Source organism: Condylura cristata, unplaced genomic scaffold (assembly GCF_000260355.1).
Source record: "Condylura cristata isolate star-nosed mole 26May11 unplaced genomic scaffold, ConCri1.0 scaffold00017, whole genome shotgun sequence".
NCBI classification, from domain to species: Eukaryota; Metazoa; Chordata; class Mammalia; order Eulipotyphla; family Talpidae; genus Condylura; species Condylura cristata.
In genome coordinates this window covers 6,269,110-6,288,792 of record NW_004567118.1, presented here as the reverse complement: position 1 = coordinate 6,288,792, position 19,683 = coordinate 6,269,110, and the positions used below count along the sequence as shown (strand labels likewise).

Here is a 19,683-nt window from a genome sequence, read left to right as displayed (position 1 = left end):
AACTGCTTCGGCAGCCACCTCCATTTCTCCATGTCCGGTACCCCCGCCCCTGCACCAAGAAGGTACAAGGTCCATCCCCTTGATCCAGGCCCATCAACCTCCACATTAGCAAATTCCTGGAAATGTAACAATAAATAAAACCATTTCAATGAGGCAAATTTAATGATTCATTTAATGATTTAGGATTTATAGGCTAAAAGTCTGAATGATTGGGGGAGGGGAAGAAAACAATTGCCCAGAACTTAAAACCTGCTATGAAATGGCCGGGAGAAGCCATCAAGCTACCCAAAGCCTCAGCAGAGCACTGAACCCCCCTCTTTTCACAGATTCCAACACCGCTACCCATTCACTGGCCACTTCCCTCCTCTTTCTGGAAGATCTCTCCCTAAAACCATTTGGGCTGAAAATGGGCAGCTGTCTGTCTTTGGTAAACGATTCCTTCTCCCAGCCTTGTTTTTCCCCATTTGGAAGGGCGCAGAATGAGAGACCTCATTGTTTTCCATAATTTATGATATCCTAAGAAAGCATTAAATTTCCAAAGCTGGATGTTAAGCACAGAGAGATTGTGGGCCTCTCCATGATAAAAATCTGATGTTCTTGGCTGATGCTGGAATACGACAATCTACTTTGCTTAAGAACTCAAATTTCCCATTTACTGATGATAATGTATGATACACAAGCACTAATAAGAGAAATAAGCGATCATAAACCAATAATTCTGTGATTGATTGACCTTTCCCATACATATATCAAGCATTTATTGATCTTTCACATTAGAGACTGATTGATTGTCCTCTTGAAGAGACATTCTCTTATTTACAAGCACTGATACTGAACTTTGATGGTTAAAAGAAACAAAAGTATGAGATATTTTCTGGGAATCTAATTCCACAGAGGCTTATAGAAGTCCACTTCAATGTGAAAAGAGAACATTTCTATTAGGAACATTCTTGGGGGAACTGACAGTGTCAAGCAGCTTGTTCCCAAAATCATCATGTGGATGGGAATGGAAGCTGTGAGAAGACACCACAAAAAGTCACAGTTAGGGGCCCTCCCTGGTGGCGCAGCGGGTTCAAGCACCGCATCATGAAGCTCTCCGAAGCCACTGCAGCACGAGTTCAATCCCCGGCCAAGGAGCTGACCCACAGGGCATGGCAGACCTCTCCTGCCTGCTGCTCCCCTCAGTAATGTATTTCAGTACATCTGCCTGTTCTGCTCCCCACTCTGTCTCTGGTGAATCCTCTCACCCCCTGCACCTCTGGCCTATACCCCAGTTCTAGATGCATAAATAAAATTTTTTAAAGGGTCAGGGAAGAGGAGGGGGCCACAAAGAGTCAAAATGCAGAACCAGGCCATGAAGGCCATGGTACTGTCCTCCTAGAAAGCTGCTTTGTAAACTTGGAGGATTCATAGGCCTTTGAGAGCCTGATGAAACGTCTGGGCCTAGCACAGGAACAAGATGCGTGTACACCTGCACACAAAATCCTGTACCATTTGCAAGGGGTTCAGAGTCCTCTCCACGCCAGCCCCAGGCAAACCAGGGGTTCACAGACTCCAGTTTAAGAATCTGTGCCCTAGAGGATGGCGATTTCCTTTTGTTGGAACAGCCTAGGATTCACTGAGCCTAGAAATTGAATTCTCATCCCAAGATAGGATGGTCATTCCAGGTCATGTCTGTGCTACTCCAGGGGAGCCATGGAAGAGCTTATACAAATAGGAACCAGCAGGAAGGAGAGAAATTAAAATGTAGCAATCATGGAGTAGGGGTATTTAATCTCTTTTAAGGCTTATGATAGGCGCCTGCTGGTTTTCCCCCTGATATCCCCTGACACCTACTGACAGGGTATTTGCAGCACCACACAGGGACTCAGGGCCCTGTGACAGGAGGAGCACTGAGGAGGTCCGTGATAGTCTTGAAACCATAAACAGCAATAGGAAGCCACTGGCGGCAGCGCCCAGCTGCGTGCCTGCCTGTGGTTGGTGGCCATACTGCTTTTTGTTTATAGAATTTGCTGTTCTTTTTATGGCAGGTTTGGTAGGGTTGGTCTGTGTTGTTTTATTTTTCCTTCCTTGTTGATGGAGATTAGCAGCATAAATCCTTTTATGGCGGTGCGCCTCCCCATAAACTCTGGTGACTGTTGTGATGGTGAGGCCTGCATCTACTCAGGTTCATGCTACGCCCGGTCCAGGCTTCTCCAACCACATCATGGGGTCCAAATAGGCAGGCTTCATTTTTAAGAGTCCTGCACTGGGGGGACTCAAGGAGGTGGGGCAAGGCTAGGGATGAGAGAAAGAGATGTTTAATGAAGCCTAGAAATAGTTGTGATGAAAAGGAACTGTTCGTTGTAGTATTTTCAAGTGAAAGGCTCCTTGGAAGACTTAGTGGCAAGAAGGAAGCCCCCGTGTGAAGGGTTGACTTGGGTTTTTCAATAGCTCCTTGTGTTCTTATCTAAAGCACCTTGACTGAACAATGTTCAATAGTAAATCTTCACTGTACCTCCCACAGGGCATGCTGAGTTAGGGAGTGGGTGCCTGTGTATTTTGACTGCCTAGCAGGTTGTGAGTAGCTGTGCCTCACTACCTTGAAGGTAGAAACACTTCCACATGGCGGAGTTAGGGCTCCTGGGAATGCGTCACCATTTTTCCAGTCTTCCCAGACCTCTGGGCAAAGAGAAGTCAAACTTGATTGAAAACGTTGATCCCAGGAATTCAGTTTTCTCTGCCATTCCAAAACTGAAATCCAAGAATCAGCAATTTAATGAAAATGCAGTAAATTAGCACCTCTAGACAAGAGCAGAGTTCATTCAGAGCTGGGGTCTGCCTGGCTGAGCCAGTACTCTCTCCATTTTAATAGTTTAATAAAAATTAGCATAATTAACGAACATCTGTATGATCCAGAGTGGTGCAATTTGGCACTTGGAAACGAGGGCTTAAACATGATTGCTGTGAGTTTAATGTTGTTTTAATTCTTTTTGGCACTGTGCAGTGAAATAAACGTTTGGTGGTGATCGTTCTCGGCCGGATCTCATTTGCATTTTTCTCCCTTTGATTATGAGCAATTGTGGACTCCCCAGCAATTCATCAAAGTAGAAATTATTTTAAAATACCTCGTGGTGTTCAGACTGGGTTGGAGCAATACATAGGGTGGGGGTGGGGTTGGTAGAGGAAGAGAAGTCTAGAAATTTTCCATTCATACTTTAAACATTTCAGCCCTGCAGCCCTGTAGAGGTGTCCAGCCAAGGGCTGAAACCTGGAAAAGACAGTCAGATCCCAAGGCCTGTCCCTGCTTTGATGAAGCTCCCAGGCTCCCCCAGCAGGATACATATGGTCTTGGAGACTTGTGTCGTCCTCCTCACACTTCTGCCTGTTTTTTTGTTTTGAAGGGCGGAGGGTTGACTTCTCTCGTTTCGGCTCTCACCACCGTGGTGAGACAGCATCTGGGGCTGCAGGGTCATTGTTCCCCTCCAGCAAGAGCTCACTGACTGGGAGACCAGCCCTGACAGGTGCCCTGCTGCGCCTCATCTGCCTCCAGTTTGCACCCTCTTCAAGTTGGCAGGGAGCGCCTTCCCGAGCTAAGTCCCCACTTCTGGCTTTACAGCTGAAGGGGTTTGCAAAGCCCAAGTCCAAGCCAGGAGTCTGGAGTGGTCCCCGTCTGAGCCCCTCCGGTGACAAAGACAATGGTGTCTGGCAGGTGGGAGATCACGCGTCACACAGGCCTAAGCAAGTTGACTGAGCAAAGGCTGTCAGACGGCGTTGTGCCCACCCTGTGCCTGTGAGAGAGGGGACGAGCTAAAGTTAGAGTTTCTGTGAGTTACAGTGAGGCAGGAAGATGTTTTCCTTCACAGCCCGGCCCTGCAGACATAGTCATTCTAGCCGCGTGCTAGACAAAGCAACACTACAAAAAAAAAAAAAACTCAAGGCCAAAGCTGCCCTAGCTCCAGTGTCAGAAAATGGACAGTAACAGGACTTGTACCAAGAGGAGCTTAAAAAAGGTCCTGAAATGGCACATGGGTGATTTGCTGATGGGAAGCCCACGGGGTTTACAGCTGAGATGGAAAAAGGTACAAAATGACGTAAAAATGAACTATTATTTTTTTTTAAATCTCCTGACATGTGTAGGCTAGAGAATAGTGGGTAATTTCCCAGCAGGCATTGGGGTGGTGGGGTAAGGGGTGGCGGTGGAGGTGGGGGCATGATGCCTCTGCTGGAGGTGGCACAGGAGAGGTGTGGGTATGTCCACTTATTTAGGACTGATTTTAAACAGAAGATTTCTGTTCCTTTAGGATCAACTCATCGTCTAGCTCCTTATGCCACCTGAGACTCTCCTTCCGGTATTTAGGGAGCCATTCAGGGAAACTGTCTCGAAAGGCAGTTGCTCTTTTCCTGCCACAACCAGTTCAGCCACCAGGGGAATGACTCTGAGTTGGTTTTCAGCTGAGGGTATAAATTCCCATTGCTCCCTTCGTTTCTTCATAACCTCATTTAACAAGGATGTTTCTGGTCCTATTCCGTGCTGGGCACCATGCTGAGTGCTGGGAATACGCAGCAAGCAAAACCAGGGCTCTCTGAGCTCTCCCGGAACTTTCCACCTAGTGACTGACATTGAGACAAAGGCAGGTCGGAGGCAAGGCAGTGTGATGGACTCACAGGGCACAGCCCAGAGGACCACAAAGCAAGGCCCCCACACAGTGAGATAGACAGGAGAGGCTTCTAGAGAGTGACTCAGAATTGAGCTCTGAGGGCTGCTTAGGGCAGAGCCTCCAGGAAAGGGACACAATTCTACCCAGCAGAGGAGAGGAAAGGCTCCGAACTAAGAGAAACTGTGCCCCCCCACACGTGGGAGTGGCTGAGATGCATTGTTTACCAAGGGGCCACCGAGTGGGGGGGGGGTGACTAATAACCCTAGCAAGTGAGCGGAACCACGTCACAAGCACCTTGTGCACCATGTTAAGAAATTGCCAGTAGGCAGTGGGAACCCACTTAAAGGTTACAGCAGAGCAGTGACATTATGTTGTGCACTTTAGAAAGGTTCTGGCTGCAGAATGAAGAATAGATTGGTAGGGAGCAAGAGTGGAGCTTGTTCTATAGTCCGCATGGGAAATGGCAGTGGTGTGAGTCTACAGGATTGGCGACGGGACTGGAGAGATGGGATGGACTCCAGAATGTTTTGGAGATGTGGAAGGACTCAAGGGCTGTTTGTTGAGTGGGATGAAACTAGAAACAGCGCCTCATGTATGGTTTGGGTAAATGCACGGTAGCAAGGTCACCACTCAGCAAGGTTGAGAACACAGGAGGTAAAGGTAGGTTGGGCAGGGGGATGGGGACAGAGAAAGGATGCGGGTTTACAGTGAGACATATTGCATTTGAGCAACTAGAAGGAAATGTACTTGGGTCTTGGGACCCAACTTAGATCCATGCTGGCGCTGAGTTTGTGGGTGGTTAAACAGACATGGTGGCTAACCTACACAAGTGTGTGTTTGCTGAAAGAGTGTGCATCAGTGCGGCCTCCCAGGTGACACAGGGATTAAAGTCTCAGCTCTGTCTCACCAGCCACTCTGGCATGAGTTCGATCCCCTGCCAGGCAGCTGACCCACATGGCGCGGCAGACCTCTCCTGTCTCCCCACTGCTCCCCTCAGCAGTGTTTCAGTGGATCTACCTGTTGTGCTCCCCACTGGTGAATTTTCTCACCACCACCCCCCCACACACACACACCCCTCTGGCTTATACCCCAGTTCTTGTATGCATAAATAAATAAAAACCTTTTTTTAAAAAAAAGGAGGAATAAAGAAAGATGAACTTGCAAAGGAGAATGAGAAGAAGCAATCAGAGAGGTAGGAGGGAAATCAGCAGAGTCTGGTGATCACAGAAACTAAGAGGAGAAAATATTTCAAGAAGTGCTCATGGTGCCAGGCCTACGGAAAGATAAGATCAGACTCCTTTTGTTTTATTATTTATTTTTATTTACTTATGCTGGGGTGTAGCCCGGGGTGGGAGTGAGAGAATTCACTATAGAATAGGGAACAGAAAAGGCAGAAATACACTGCAGCAGGTAGCAGCAGGCGGGTCAGGAGAGGTCTGCCGTGCCGTGTGGGTCAGCTCCCTGGCTGGGATCAAACTCGTGCTGCAGCAGCTGGTGATAGCTGTGACTTGAGACTTTGACCCCTACACCAGCAGGGAGGCCCCAGACTCTCTTGTTGGCGCAGTGACTCTCAGGCCCTGCCGGTGACTGCTGATGGGCCTAGTGACCTCCCACCCTTGCAGAAGACCCTAATATTGAGAGCACTTACTCTTTTTCAGGCTCTTTGCGTTGTTTGACTCTATGGTGTCACTTACATCCCCACTCTATGGAGGGGCAGTGGGTAGGTGGAATTCTCTCTGCTCTTTCGGAAGAGGAAGTTAAAGCAAGAAGAACCTAAAGTCACATGGCTACTAAATGACCAAGAGGGGATTAGATCCCAGTCTGTCTGACTCCAAAACCCATTACTCTGTGCTGTAGGCGCCCAGAGAATAAGCAGTGTTCTGATTCATCATTATATGTCTCCTGGGATCTCAAACAGCACTTTGCACATAGATGAGGCTTGGTAAATATTATTGATTTGAACTCTGACCCGACTTCCTGCATGTCTTTAGTGTTCTGGCATCTCAGGGTGCGCCCAACTTTCTCTGAAGAAGCCATTCCACTCTGCTTGGTAAAGCACATGTTCTCTGGGTTCAGTAATAGTATCAAATGTGCTAAGTTTACAGTGTAGACAGGAAGAGAACAAAATGAAAGTGAGTTTGTTTTTCTCCTCCAAATAACTTTTGAAAATGTAATCATCCCTTAGGAGTGTTAACGAGTCATATCAATAGTGTCATCCAAAAAAAAAAAACACCCAACAAAACTCCTGGCAGTCACCCTAGAAGAATAGCAGAAGCGTGACCGAATTCTACTGAAACCACCCTCTTTTCCCTTCTCAGGAGTATGGTGCATATGGCTGGTGGGTTGGCGAGCTGAACAGCATCATCGGAGTTGTCCCCAAGGAGTACCTCACCACCGCCTTCGAGGCAGAAGAGTGATGAAGCTCAGGTATCAACCATCACTAATAGATTTGCCAGCCAAGCCTTCGTTTCTCTGCAAAGGCTATGTCACTGCTGAAGTAGCATTTCATTTCCAGACAGGACTGCTAATGACACACCATTGCAAGATGAATCTGGAATTGTTTTTCCTACATTGGGGGACTGTATGCATTAGGGTTAGGTTCAACCACAAATGACAACAAATCCAAAATAACAATGATTTAATGAGTAGAGAGGCTTGTTTGTCTCCTCTGTAAATATCTGGAGATGAGGAAGTCAAGATATCCAGGTTCCAGGCACCTTTTCTTTTTGCTTTGTGTCTTTTTGTGTGTGGTCAACATACCCAAGGTTACTTCATGACCCAAGATGGTTGTCTCAGCTCTACTCATCTGTGTTGGCAGAAAGGACATGATGAAAGAAAAGCACACGTTTTCTTTTAAAGGGCCATCACTGAGGGCCTCCCTGGTGGCCTGGGAATTAAGTCTCTGTGGCCTGAGTTTGATCCCAGCCAGGGAACTGACCCCTGTATAGTGCAGCAGACCTGTGTGTCTTGCTCATTGCTCCCCTCGGCAGTGTATTTCAGTAGATCTGATTGTTCTGCTCCCCACTCTTGTCTCTTATGAATCTTCTCACCCCCCGAACCTCTGGCCTACACCCCAATTCTTCTACATGACAATAAATTTTTAAAAAGTTTAAAGGACACAGGCCCTCCCTGGTGGCGCAGTGGGTTAAAGCGCAGCACTATAAGCGAGCTGCAGCCACCTCAGTGCGAGTTCGATCCTGGTCCCGGAGCTGACCCACATGGCACGGCAGACCTCTCCTGACCCGCCCGCTGCTCCCCTCAGCAGTGGACTTCATCAGTAGGCCTGTTCTGCTCCCCACTCTGTCTCTGATGAATCCTCTCACCACCCCTGTGCCTCTGGCCTGTACCCCAGTTCTGTATGAAAAAGTAAATCTTAAAAAAAAAACTCTTAAAAATAATTTAAAGGACACATCACAGATGTTGCACACACCACTTCTGCTTACACTGCATTGGCCAGATGTGTACACACAGCACTGCAGAGAAACCTTTGTTCTAGAAAGCCTGGTGTCCAATGTCAAAGCTAAGGGAGGTAGTCACTATTAAAAATAGGAGAATGGATATTGGGGGACAACTAGAAATTTTTGCCACAAGGATGGGTTTGCATTTCTTTATCCCCAGCTCTCACATCCATGTACAGCAGTGAATCAGCTGTCTTTGGAATCTTCCAGGTGAGGTGCCAGTCTTGTAGGCTGAGTGGATTCACTTAGGAAAATACTTAAAGCTAGATCTTAGCCTTCAATGCCTTCTACAAACATAAAGCACCAGCGTGGGACTGTTGCTCAAGTCGACTTGCTGACTTTCCCAGTGAGGACTCCATTTCTTGGCCATGAATGCAGAAGAGTTGGAAGTTTTCTGTCTGAACTAATTCACCCTACTTAATGCTCCCCTTTATTTCATCATTCCCCCATTTTCTTCCACCAACAATTCCATCTCTAGGAGTTTATCCAGAAGCTACACTTGCACACACGCACAATGGTTATTTGTTAGTAACAGCAAACCTATTGTTCTAGACAACAGAGACCCAGACAAATAACTGTAGTACATTCCTAAAATAGAATACTATGCAAGCGTCAAAAAGAAAAAAGAGTGCGCTCTGAATGGCATGGGATACATTCTGAGATATGGCGGTAAACTTTTTTAAAAAGCAGGATCGAAGGGCAGGCTAGTTTTCTAACTTTGTATAAAAAAGGAATCTCCAGAGGCTTAAAAATGTATAAATATCTCTGGAAGGAAAAAGAAAATGATGACATTGGTTGCCTCCAAGGACAGAGAAATTGCATGGCTGTGAGATTGGGTAGGAGGAAGATCGTTTTTTACTCTGGCTCTGTATACCTTCTATTTTGGAATCACAAAAGCAAATTTGTGCCTTTTTCTTCCTTTAGGACATATATCCTTCTCTCTTTCCTGCCTTATTGAAGAAATTGATCAGCAAGAGCTCTCATTCCCCACCACCCCATGAACACCATGAATTCTTTATTAAAGAGACCCCTATCTCTAACACCTTGTAACTGTGAACCCCATAAGTCCAGTGGGAGAAGGCGGCACAACTGTTCCTAAAGCTGCCTTGTCACCCCTTACCCCGTCGCTAACCAGTCCGCACACTCATTCCACCATCCCCTAGGCTGTGACAGAGAAGGGGAGAGAGAAGGACACCTGGGGAGGAGGGAGCCGCGGGCGTTGGGCTGGTTTGAAAAGCACAAATAAATGTCAGATTTGACTCCTTACCGTGTATGCTGGTTGTTGTTCTTTCTTTTTTGAAAGTATCAAAATGTCAGTTCTAGGCATTCTCCTCACCTCCAAAGTAGGAAGAGATAACCAGAAAGAAAGCAAAAGCCCAAAGAGAAGAGGCCTTGCCATTGTCTTGCAGGGGAGAATCATCTCTGGAAACCCAGCAGCCCCGGTTTCTGTTTGGCTTCTTAGACTTCCTTTGGTCACTTACTTGGTTGTTTTTTCTTAAGTGCTGTCTCTGAAATGAGACAGGACGGGAAGCAGATCTTTGCAATCAGCACATTGGAGAGTTCCTTTTAGGCCTCAGTTAACCACGTCACAGAGTCCTGTGCCTCCAAGTGCCAGGTGAGAGATGGGGAAACGCCTTGGGGGAGGGGTGGCACTGCTGCAGCCCTGTGTCCTCTGCCTGGCACGTGGGTTGTCTGTGCCTTGAAGAGGCAGCAAGACATAGTGGTTAAGAGTGTAAACTATTGGAATCAGGCCCTCCCTGGTGGCGCAGCGGGTTAAAGCACAGCACTGAGAAGCTAAGGCCACGAAAGCATGAATTGGATCCCCACTGCGCAGGTGACCCACATGGCGCAGCAGACCTCTCCTGACCCGCCCACTGCTCCCCTCAGCAGTGTGCTTCATCAGTCGGCCTGTTCTGCTCCCGGCTCTGTGTCTGGTGAATTCTCTCACCGCCCCTGCCCCTCTGGCCTGTACTCTGTATGCATAAATAAATCTTTAAAAAAAAAAGTATAAACTATTGGGATCAGACAGCCTGGTCCTGACTCACAGTCCCCCATGTACTACAGATATTCACTAGGGCCAGTTACTTTCCTTGCATGCCTGGGTTCCCTCGCCCTAGAAGGGGCATCCTGGGTGATCCCACTGGGTGATTAAGAAGGTGAAAGAAATATATGCCACACTTGTCATGACACCTGGCACATAGTAGCTGCTCAGTAAGAGTTAGCTCTTGTTGCCTGATTCTCTACAGGAGACATTTTGAAAGATGGGCAACAGAGAAACTATAAAAAGTCAAAATTGCCTACCCAGAGTGGTCCTGACTTGGCAGCTACCTTCCTCGCCTCTGTTCCAACTACGTGAAAGCCCAGTCGCCAAAAGGGAGAAACTAGAGAGCGAAGGGGTTCTTGTCCGTGCATTCCAAGTTTCCCAAAACGAATGCCAGCCATTCGTTTCCAGATTTTCTAACTCAGGAGTAGAAGGAAGAAGCTGGTTGTGTATGTGATGGGTAAGGAGGTAAGAAAATGGAACGATTTAGGTCTGGGAGGGGAAAAGAAGAGAGTAAGATCCAAGAGGACACAGATCTACACATAATGTCCCCTCTTTACACAGGGTGCGAAAGGAGAAGGAACCACTAGGTGGCAGCATATGAGCAGATGAACCAAAGAGAACCACCTGCCTCTGTTTTCCGGACTTTTGCACCGATCCCAGCCTACAGGTAACAGCAATCGGCAGTGTTCTAAGGATTTTCCTCGGTGTCCCCAATTTCTTCCTTCTCTGGAGAACCCAGGGACCGAAGTCCGAAAGGCCGGGTGGCTAAGAAGAGGAAAGTGCCAGTTTGCCTCTGTTCTGAGAGACCCCAGAAAGGGGGACCAGACAGGTACAGGGCAGCATCAGAAACGAGCAAGATCAAGGTGACTCCCATTCTCTCTGCACAGGTCAAAGCTCTCTCAATACCACGCCATGGGTTTCCAGCACTCAAAACAAAGTCCCCTTAGCACACCAGTCTGTTCCATGCCTGAAGAGCCGAGGAAATGACCATTTGCCAAACTGCAAAGGTCGTTTAGTGCCTCTTTGCCCTGCAGCATAACTCCCACACTCAGCCCCTCTGGCAATACAGCTTAAAGGGAAAATGGATGGGCCCTAAAAGACAGGAACGAATGGGCCGGGTGGGACGGTTGTCCGTAGTCCTCTGAGTATCTGTGGCACAACGGGAAAAGTAGTGCAAATTCCAGGGTTGAGAGGACTATCTCCAAGGGAAAGGTGCCCTCTGTGAGGCTCTTCTGTCTGAAGCTCAGCTTGACCCAGCAAAACTGTTCCTCACTCAATCTGACGGCCGCCATCCTAGCCAACAGCTGCGGAGGGACCTGGCCGATGAGATCACCCTCTTGCTGTTTGACTCACTAACCAAATGCCCTCTACTGCCTGTGACTAACTCGATAACGGGGCATTAGACCACTGAAGAAGCTGCATTATATGTAGGGCAGCTTCTTAATAGCCAGTAACTGCTCTGGCATGTGAACTAGGAGAGTGGGAGAAGAAAGGCTTTTCCCTTCTTTGATTTTCTGTAAAAGTGGAAAAATAAGAAAGCTAAGGCTATGCATTTAAAAAGCGAATATCCACCTTGTATACATACATATGTAATAATTTATGCAGAATTTATTGACATCCTCCACATAATCTGACCTGGGGGTGAGCAAATGTTCATCCCCAAATGACCTGTGTTGTCCCAACTGATATCTGGAAATGCTAAATGCTCTGGAAGCAATCTTTCAGCTACATTACAGGAAAAGAAATGCGTTTTTCTAGTGTGTTTTCTCTGTCATTCATATTGCAAAGTAGCATAACAGTTGAATTGACCTCAATATTAAATTTTCCCATATAATGGCCTGTTATATCTCTCACAAATCTGTATTTAATTCAAAACCAACTTCGTCTTTCCCCCTAGTGAATAAAAAACAGGAAAGAGAAGAGAGTGCCTATGAAGTCTCATCCCTAAACCCAGTTTGATTCCATTTAAAGTGAGAAGATAGAAAAGGTGGCGCTGAGATCTGCTCCCTCCTTCTTGAAACAGACACTTTGTCTGAATTTGAGAGGTAAGTGGCATCCTGGATTCAAGTTATTGGCTTTTTTTTTTTTTTTGACCTTTTTTGTTTTAAGATTCATTTATTTTTACATACAGAACTGGGGTACAGGCCAGAGAGGCAGTGAGAGTCTTCACCAGAGACAGAGCGGGGAGCAGAACAGGCAGATGGACGAAGTACACTGCTGAGGGGAGCAGCGGGCGGGTCAGCAGAGGTCTGCCAAGCCGGTGGATCACCTCGGGCTGGGATCGAACTCGTTCTTCGGTGTCTTTAGCTTCTTAGTGCTGTGCTTTAACCCGCTGCGCCACCAGGGAGGGCCTGACTTCTTAAAACACTTTGGTTTGCTCAGTTGCACCGCCTTCTTTATTACCAGTTAGCCTTGTGAGGCACAAAATGGGGCCTCTGAAAGTGGTGCCCTGGATAAGTCAGAGAATCTGGTGGAAAAGGAAATGAAAGACTTGGAATCCTGTCAGCCACCTTGCTGTAGAACCACTGCGTTCCAAGGTCAGACACGGCCCGTGACACAACTTCAAACCCACACTTCACCCCGGTCACTTGTGTCACCAGGAGCAAAGAACAGGGCGGCACCCCTGCCTGTCCAAACCAGCCACAGTTACTTAAGGAGGGGATGCCAGAGGGGGACTGGAATTCAGGGACCAGGCCCCCCAAAAAATAGCCTGAGAAAGATGGAGTTGAAAAGAGCAAGAAAAATGAATGACTGCATTTAGAAGTCCTTTTTATTTTTAATTATTTATTTATTTATCTATTTTGCATCTTAACCCTCGCAGATGCCAGGAACGGGGTGCTTCAACCTTTAGCCAAAGCATTTCTCCTCCCAGGTCTCCCCACCGAGAGTGGCGCTGGAAGGATAAATCTTGAGTGGTACTGACTTGTTAATTCCCAGAGCGCCAGCAAAATCTGTGGAGCTGACGTTAGAAAACGCAGCCATCTACAGAGGATTATTCCTGCTACACAGTCCAGTGACTCAAGCTAATTTTCTAGTTTGTGGATTACCACCGCCCCATGCTCCTCCCTTCCCTCCTGCGCAGCTATTTCATTTCCCACTAGAATGTACAGAGATTGAGTAGGGAATTTTAAATTGACAACTGAAAGGAGATTTGTCTTTTGCAAGGGATCTGAATTGTTCTATTTCCCTATCAAAAACTAACAGTTCAGGAAACATGCTGGGGGGTGTTTGTGAATGTGATTTCATGACAATTCTTTGAGATTCAGTTGATTCATTTTAAGATGTGGCACATTTTGTACAAAAATCTTTCCTAGATACTCTCCCCCAAAATACTGTGTTAAGGGGAAAATGACATACCATTTAACAAGGTATACGTGAGTTTCTAACTGAAGACACCTTTACGTGAGTTTCTAACTGAAGACACCTTTGAGCCAGAGGAGGGAGTTATCACGACACTAACACCACAGGTGTAAATGAGAGCTGAGTCACCCCTAAAAACCAGGCAAAATGGCTCACCCAGCCATCAGGGGAATGGACAGTAAGAGAGAGATGGCCTTGCTGTCCTGACCAGACCCTTGGCAATGTCCCTTCTAGTAAAGCCCTCACCCTGCAGACCGTGCCTCGGTGAAGTGTGCCAACCAGGCTTTCCTTTCCTGAGGCCCAGGCTGTTCTGAGGAGCCTGGCATCAAGCTGTTCGTGGGGCTGGCTGGCTGGCAGCAGCTGTGTGTGTTCAGTTCCCTCCCGGGGCCCCATCACAGCCTGTCACCCCTCCACCTGGCCCAGTGCCACCCAGGAAAGCATTTTTGTGGCGCTGGGCAAGAATAGGCCTCTTCCTGCCTCTGGGGATGGGAGTGAGTTCCAAGAGCTTCTAGTGCTGGTCCTCAAAGAGGGCATCTGGTTCCACTGCAGACGCTCTTAACCTGATGGTGAACAGCTGGCCACCTTTAGCCGCACGTCCCAGAACAGAGCACAGGAACAGAGCACAGACTGTGAACACTTTCCTCTCTCCCTCCGTCCGACGCTCCTGCATCTCTCGGCCTGAAAGGTGGCACAGGCACACTGCCACCTACTTTCCCTGGATGCCCCCACCAGGATGGACCCTGCCAGGCCTGTCACTGACACTGCACGGCTGGGCAAGCGCCTTGCCACTGGAGGCGTGAGACCCTTTCTTCAACATCGGCAAGCAGTGCAGGAAGTTCGGGGGGCAGAACTCAGAGGTTACTTTACTAGCGTTGTGGGGTTTCTCAACCTTGGGCCCACTGACATGGGGGCCAGATCATGCTGCTGGGGCATGTTAGGGTATCCAACACCATCCCCGGCTGTGCCCACCAAATGCCAGTAGTCCTGCCCCTCACACGTTCTGACAATCGAAAATGTCTTCAGACATTGCCAAGTGTCCTGAGTACAAAATCACCCCAGGTTGAGAGCCGTGGACACAGGGCATTTGTATGCTCGGCATAGGCGCCAAGAAACCGCCCAGGCCTTCTGGATGTTTATGCCTTAGTCACTCGGTTGTGATAAGAAGCAGCTTATGGCCAGGCTGGGAAGACATAGAACATAAACGCCATAAATTCCTCAGGGTTTCAGAACCAGCAAGCCAGTCCCCGCGCCCCCACGCCTCCACTTTACGCTAGGCCTGGCGGGGTCCATCGTGGATGGGGGCACCCAGGGAAAGTAGGTGGCAGTGTGCGGGTGCCACCTTTCAGGCCGAGAGATGCAGGAGCGTCGGGCGGAGGGAGAGAGGAAAGCAGCTCTGAGACTTGCCGGCCCGCACTGTCGCAGATATGCCGTGAAGATGTTTTAATAAATAGGCCCACGCTTGCCGACTGAGAGAGCTGCATGACTGTGCATATCACGTTAGAGCTCTGGAGTTACCTGCCCTGGTTCCCTAACAAGGAACCCTGAAACCTTTTTTGAAAGATTTATTTCCTTATGCATACAAGAACTGGGGTACAGGCCAGAAGAGCAGGGGCGGGGTGAAAGCATTCCCCAGACAGAGTGGGGAGCAGAACAGGCAGATGGACGAAGTTCACTGCTGAGGGGAGCAGTGGGTGAGACAGGAGGGGTCTGCTGGGCCATGTGGGTAGCACCTTGATCCGGAATCAAACCCATGCTACAGTGGCTGGAGTCCTGAAACTCTTATCAGGACTGGGTGAGAAGCTGTGGGCTACTTCAAAGCGAGAAATACAAGTGGGTAGAAACACGACGCAGGAGACATTGGGTCTGGGTTCTGGGGGCTGCACTGGCTCTTCCGCCTAGCACCTGCTGGGCTGGTGCAGGCCAATTCCTGTTCCCAGCCAGAGACTGGGTAAGTCGGGACAGGTTGCCAGCCCCCACTGTGAGGTTCTTCATTCTAGTTCAGGGGGAAGTTTCTTATGCAAAATGACTCCCAATCATTTGGGGTCCATCAAGAAGCAAGCAAACACAACAAAACCCCACTGCTTTCTCCAGGGGCCAAGATAGGATGAGGGGTGCGGTGCTTTCATTGTCTCGCCTGCACAGGCCAGACAGGCGGGCCATCACAGCCCCGGTGCCAAAGCCCTGTCGGTGAGGCGTCCCAGGGGCCCTGAATCGGAGGCACCTGGAAGGGTTATTAGCAGGATTGGAACTCATCCCTCTGCTGGGACTAGATCATAATTACAGTAATTTTCTAACAGAGCTCGGCAGTAGGACTGTTTAATCAGCATCTGACTCCCTTGTGCTCCCAGCCCTCATCACTCAAGGAGGAGTGGGATGGCTCTTAAAGAGGCAGTGCCCGCCTTTCAGCATCCCGAACAGATGTGCCCTAATTGGTAGAATATATCTAAGTCTCGTAGCTTATCGCAGGCAGGTTGTGTTGCCACCAACAATCCGCCTCGGGCTCTCACTATCCTGGGCCTACTGCTGGAGGGCGTCGGGTCAGGCTGCTGGCGGCCAGGCTTTCCACAGCAGCATGGCCACCGGGAGAGGGCTGCCCTGGCTAGAGCACTTAGGGAAGCCCCAAACCAGCCAGCCCCTTCAAATGGGTGGGGTGAAGGTGAAAGCGCTTACCCAAAGGACAGGAAGGAGCTAGTGACTTCTCACAACCCAAGAAATGTCACTAGTGACTTCTCACAACCCAGATTCTGGAGTGCCTCGTGCTTCTCCCCGTCCAAGGGAAAAACACCTTCAAGCCTTTCCAGCAGCCCCTTAGTTCTCCAATTCTAGTTCTCTCACTTACTATTCCTGCTCCTCTCCTTGCTGGGCAAAAGCTCCTGTCTTCTTCCTCCTTTGCTTAGTTGTTTCCTTAGTAAGCTGACTGGCTTCTGCTGCCCTCTTGGTAAATCAAATGCATCTTGCATTTTTGTAGCAGTGCCTGAAAAGTTCCTTAGAGACAAGAGTTGAGGCAAGGAGTAGGTGAGAGATGAGGTGCTTGACGGGATTTCCAAAGCGAGGTGAGGAGACCCTGGGGAAGGCGGCAGAGGGAGGCACAGGAAGAGGGATGTTCACCCACAGTTCAGAGAAAGTTTGCTAGCACAGAGCGAGCACCGTGGCCTCTACAGAGCTGAGTCCCTGCTGGCAAAGGGACCTCTGGAGGGAGTTAGGATCAGTGCCCAGGCTTGCCTAAGCAGTCAGATCACGCGCTGCAGTGGTTGGCTTCAGCAGCTTCTCAGCTGGTTGCTCACGTGTAAATCCAGACGCCACTCCCGTCCTGACTGATTTGCTCCCTCGGCCTGGATGAGGCAGGCAGGAGCTGGCGGGTTTCCATTCTACCTCCAACCCCACTTCACATCTTCATGCCCAATGTCCTCCCCACCCCTAGGAATTAAGGATATTCAGCAAGAGCTGAGGAAGCAAATTCATTAACATAGAATTCGGCTCTGTAGAGGCCAAGGTCGAATTGGGTGATCGAACAGTCATGCTCGCATCCCAACCAAAGCTCCAGAGGGTACAGGTGCCTAGGACTTGGTGTGGGGGAACTAAGATCTTAGCCATCACTAAACTGAGGGCTGGCTTCTGAGAAAAACTGTAAAGCTCTGCTGAGGAATATTTTTCCCCTTAAAACAGTAGTGGGTTTATTTTAGGTTTTGGTAGGAAAAGAAGCCTGCCTTAAAGAGCTTGGAAAGCACCTCTCACCTGAATTAACTTTACTGCCTAAACACGTGCTTTTAAAAAGCCATCCTCGGGCCTCCCTGGTGGCACAAGAAGTTAAGCACAGCACTATGAAGCTGTCCACAGCCACTGCAGGAGTTCGAGCCTCGACCAGGGAGCTGACCCACATGGCACAGCAGACCTCTCCCGTCCTGCCCACTGCTCCCCTCAGCAATGTATTTCAGTAGATCTGCCTGTTCTGCTCCCCTCTGGTGAATCCTCTCAGCAACCCCCCCAACACACACACACGGACCTCTGGCCTGTACCCCATTCTTGTATGCATAAATAAACCTTAAAAAAAATAATAAAAAGCCATCCTCAGGCAGAAAATGAGCATAACACTTGCCCTGCTTTCCTCCCTGGGCACTAAAGTAAAGGGATGCATCTGAAATATTTCCATACAAGAAAACTCAGGTCCTCCTCCATCCACGTAGACATACGCACTCTTCGTTCCACCAAACAGAACCGAACTCGGGAGCGTGGACACACTTATCCTGGTTCACATGGGGTAGCTAGCATTGGGCCCTGGAGGCGGCTATCAGAAGTGACTAAACCAGGCCCACTAAACTTTCATTCTATGAACTAGGCAGGTCTCCAGGATTCAGGTCACCTGTTGACCAGTGTTAGACACAGGGTCAGAGCAAAATGTTAGGCCGATGGCACTGCCTGGAGGAAAATCCACCTTTGACGTTTTTCTGGTAAGCTCAGGCCTGTATTCCTAGGAAAGCCCGCCCTTCCTCTCCCATCATCTACACAAGGCAGTGAGGGGATGGTCCCTGGCCTCAGATTAACCGAGGTACTATTCTATGCACCGCTGTTAATGGATCATTAAAAAAGTCAGGAGCCAGAAAAACCGCAGCCGTGTCTTCCAGTGGTTCCTGCTGTCCCAGCAGCCTGGCCCGCTGGCAGGACTGGCTGCTGTGCACCGGCTCCGGGAAGAGGCGTGAACAGAAGAAGGCCAACCCAGCTTGCTGTTTTTTGGCTGAGTAGGGAATTGACACAGACCACCTCCGGCTCCTGTCTGAAGTTTGGAGATCAGAGAGCTTCAGGCACAGCTGGGTTCACAGCTGCACCATTTGGAGCATTGGACTCATTAATATTCATGAACCATCCCCACCAATCGGCAGAGCGGATGCCATTAGCTTAGCATCTGTCGGGTTTTTGTGAGGGTTGTATGTGGAGTTTTCCCCCCTTTTAAATGAACTTCTTTTGACATTTTGGATTTGCCTGCCTCTGTAGGTTTCCCATCCTCGCCTTGCTCTGCTGCATCGTATAAAGGAGAGACCCAGGGGAGACGGGCAGGGAAGAGGGATGAGTCCCAGCCAGGGCTTTGCATCTGCTTGTTGACAAACTTTATTTCTCTTTCAGCACCTGGCACCTCAGACAGGCTGCGAGAAGGGAAGCAACATCAGGTAAATTATACCTAACAAGGTTCATGCCTAGAACTGTGAGAAGAGCTGGATCCGGCTCTTTGGAAGACAGACCTTCCTCCAGTGGCGAACCCGCACCACACACAGTACAGGAGAGCTGCAGTGCCGTCGGAACCATTATTTCCACGCTGATAAATTCATGATTTATGAAAGGTACTGCCAGCCCTCGCTCCCTCCTTCTCTGCTACAGCTTGTTAGACACCAATTGCAACAACAGTCTTAAATACTTGAGTTTTATTTCAGGCCAAAGCCCCTCAACTCTGAACTAAATGCCATGACAGTCCCACAGCACAGCCTGGGAGGGGAGAGCTCACAGACAGGTTGCAGTGGCCAGAGGGAGGAGTGGGCGAGAGCCACTCGCAGCCTAGTGCAGGGTGTGCGGAGCGTCGGGGCCCTCGTCTCCCACAGCCCGCTCTCGGGGAGGAATCAGGCTGCCGGAGGCAGATGACTCACTGTCTGAAGGCTGCGCTGTGGCTCCTTGTCTCCATCCCCAGAGCCTCTCTCCAGGCAGAAACAAAGCTGTGCACCCCACTGTACACTGCCACAGCAGAGGGACAAGCTGTGGTGGCTGAAGCCCTGGGGGCAGGAGGCTGCTACTAAGGGAGAAGAAAAGGTTTCAAAAAAGAAAGGAGCCTGGCTGACCCTGAGGGAGAGACAGCCCCATCTCCCGCTTTCCAGCCAGGAGACAGTGAGAGGCCCAGACAGCCTTTGCCGAAACAAAGGCCTGCAGGACTGCCTTGCCTCCAGCAGTGACCAGCACTCATTCTTTTGTGGGTGGCCCTGAGCTATTCCCTGTCCCAGGCCCCACAGGGCTGGTCTTGGGATTTGGAGGACACCCCAGTAACAGGAGTCACAGCACCATTCTGTCAGTGTAATACGTATTAAGGGGGGTGGGGGAGAGCAAGGAAGTGGAAGAATAAATATCCACGTAGGCAAGAAGCCAGCCTCTCGGAAACACTGCTCCAGGCGCTGCAGCCAGAAGGGGAGCTGCAGGGGGGGGG

At 49.2% G+C, this 19,683-nt stretch overlaps 1 protein-coding gene across 1 annotated transcript in view; it reads left to right on the top strand.

Annotated features, from left to right (window-relative positions):
* SKAP1 (src kinase associated phosphoprotein 1) overlaps positions 1 to 9,362 on the top strand; it is a 250,012-nt gene extending 240,650 nt beyond the window's left edge. Inside the window, exons 12-13 of the mRNA XM_012726718.1 lie at positions 6,959 to 7,067; positions 9,023 to 9,362. Of these exons, the coding sequence (XP_012582172.1) occupies positions 6,959 to 7,057 (99 nt within the window). The 3' untranslated portion in view covers positions 7,058 to 7,067; positions 9,023 to 9,362. The remainder of the gene's footprint in view (positions 1 to 6,958; positions 7,068 to 9,022) is intronic.
* The last annotated feature ends 10,321 nt before the right edge of the window (positions 9,363 to 19,683 follow it).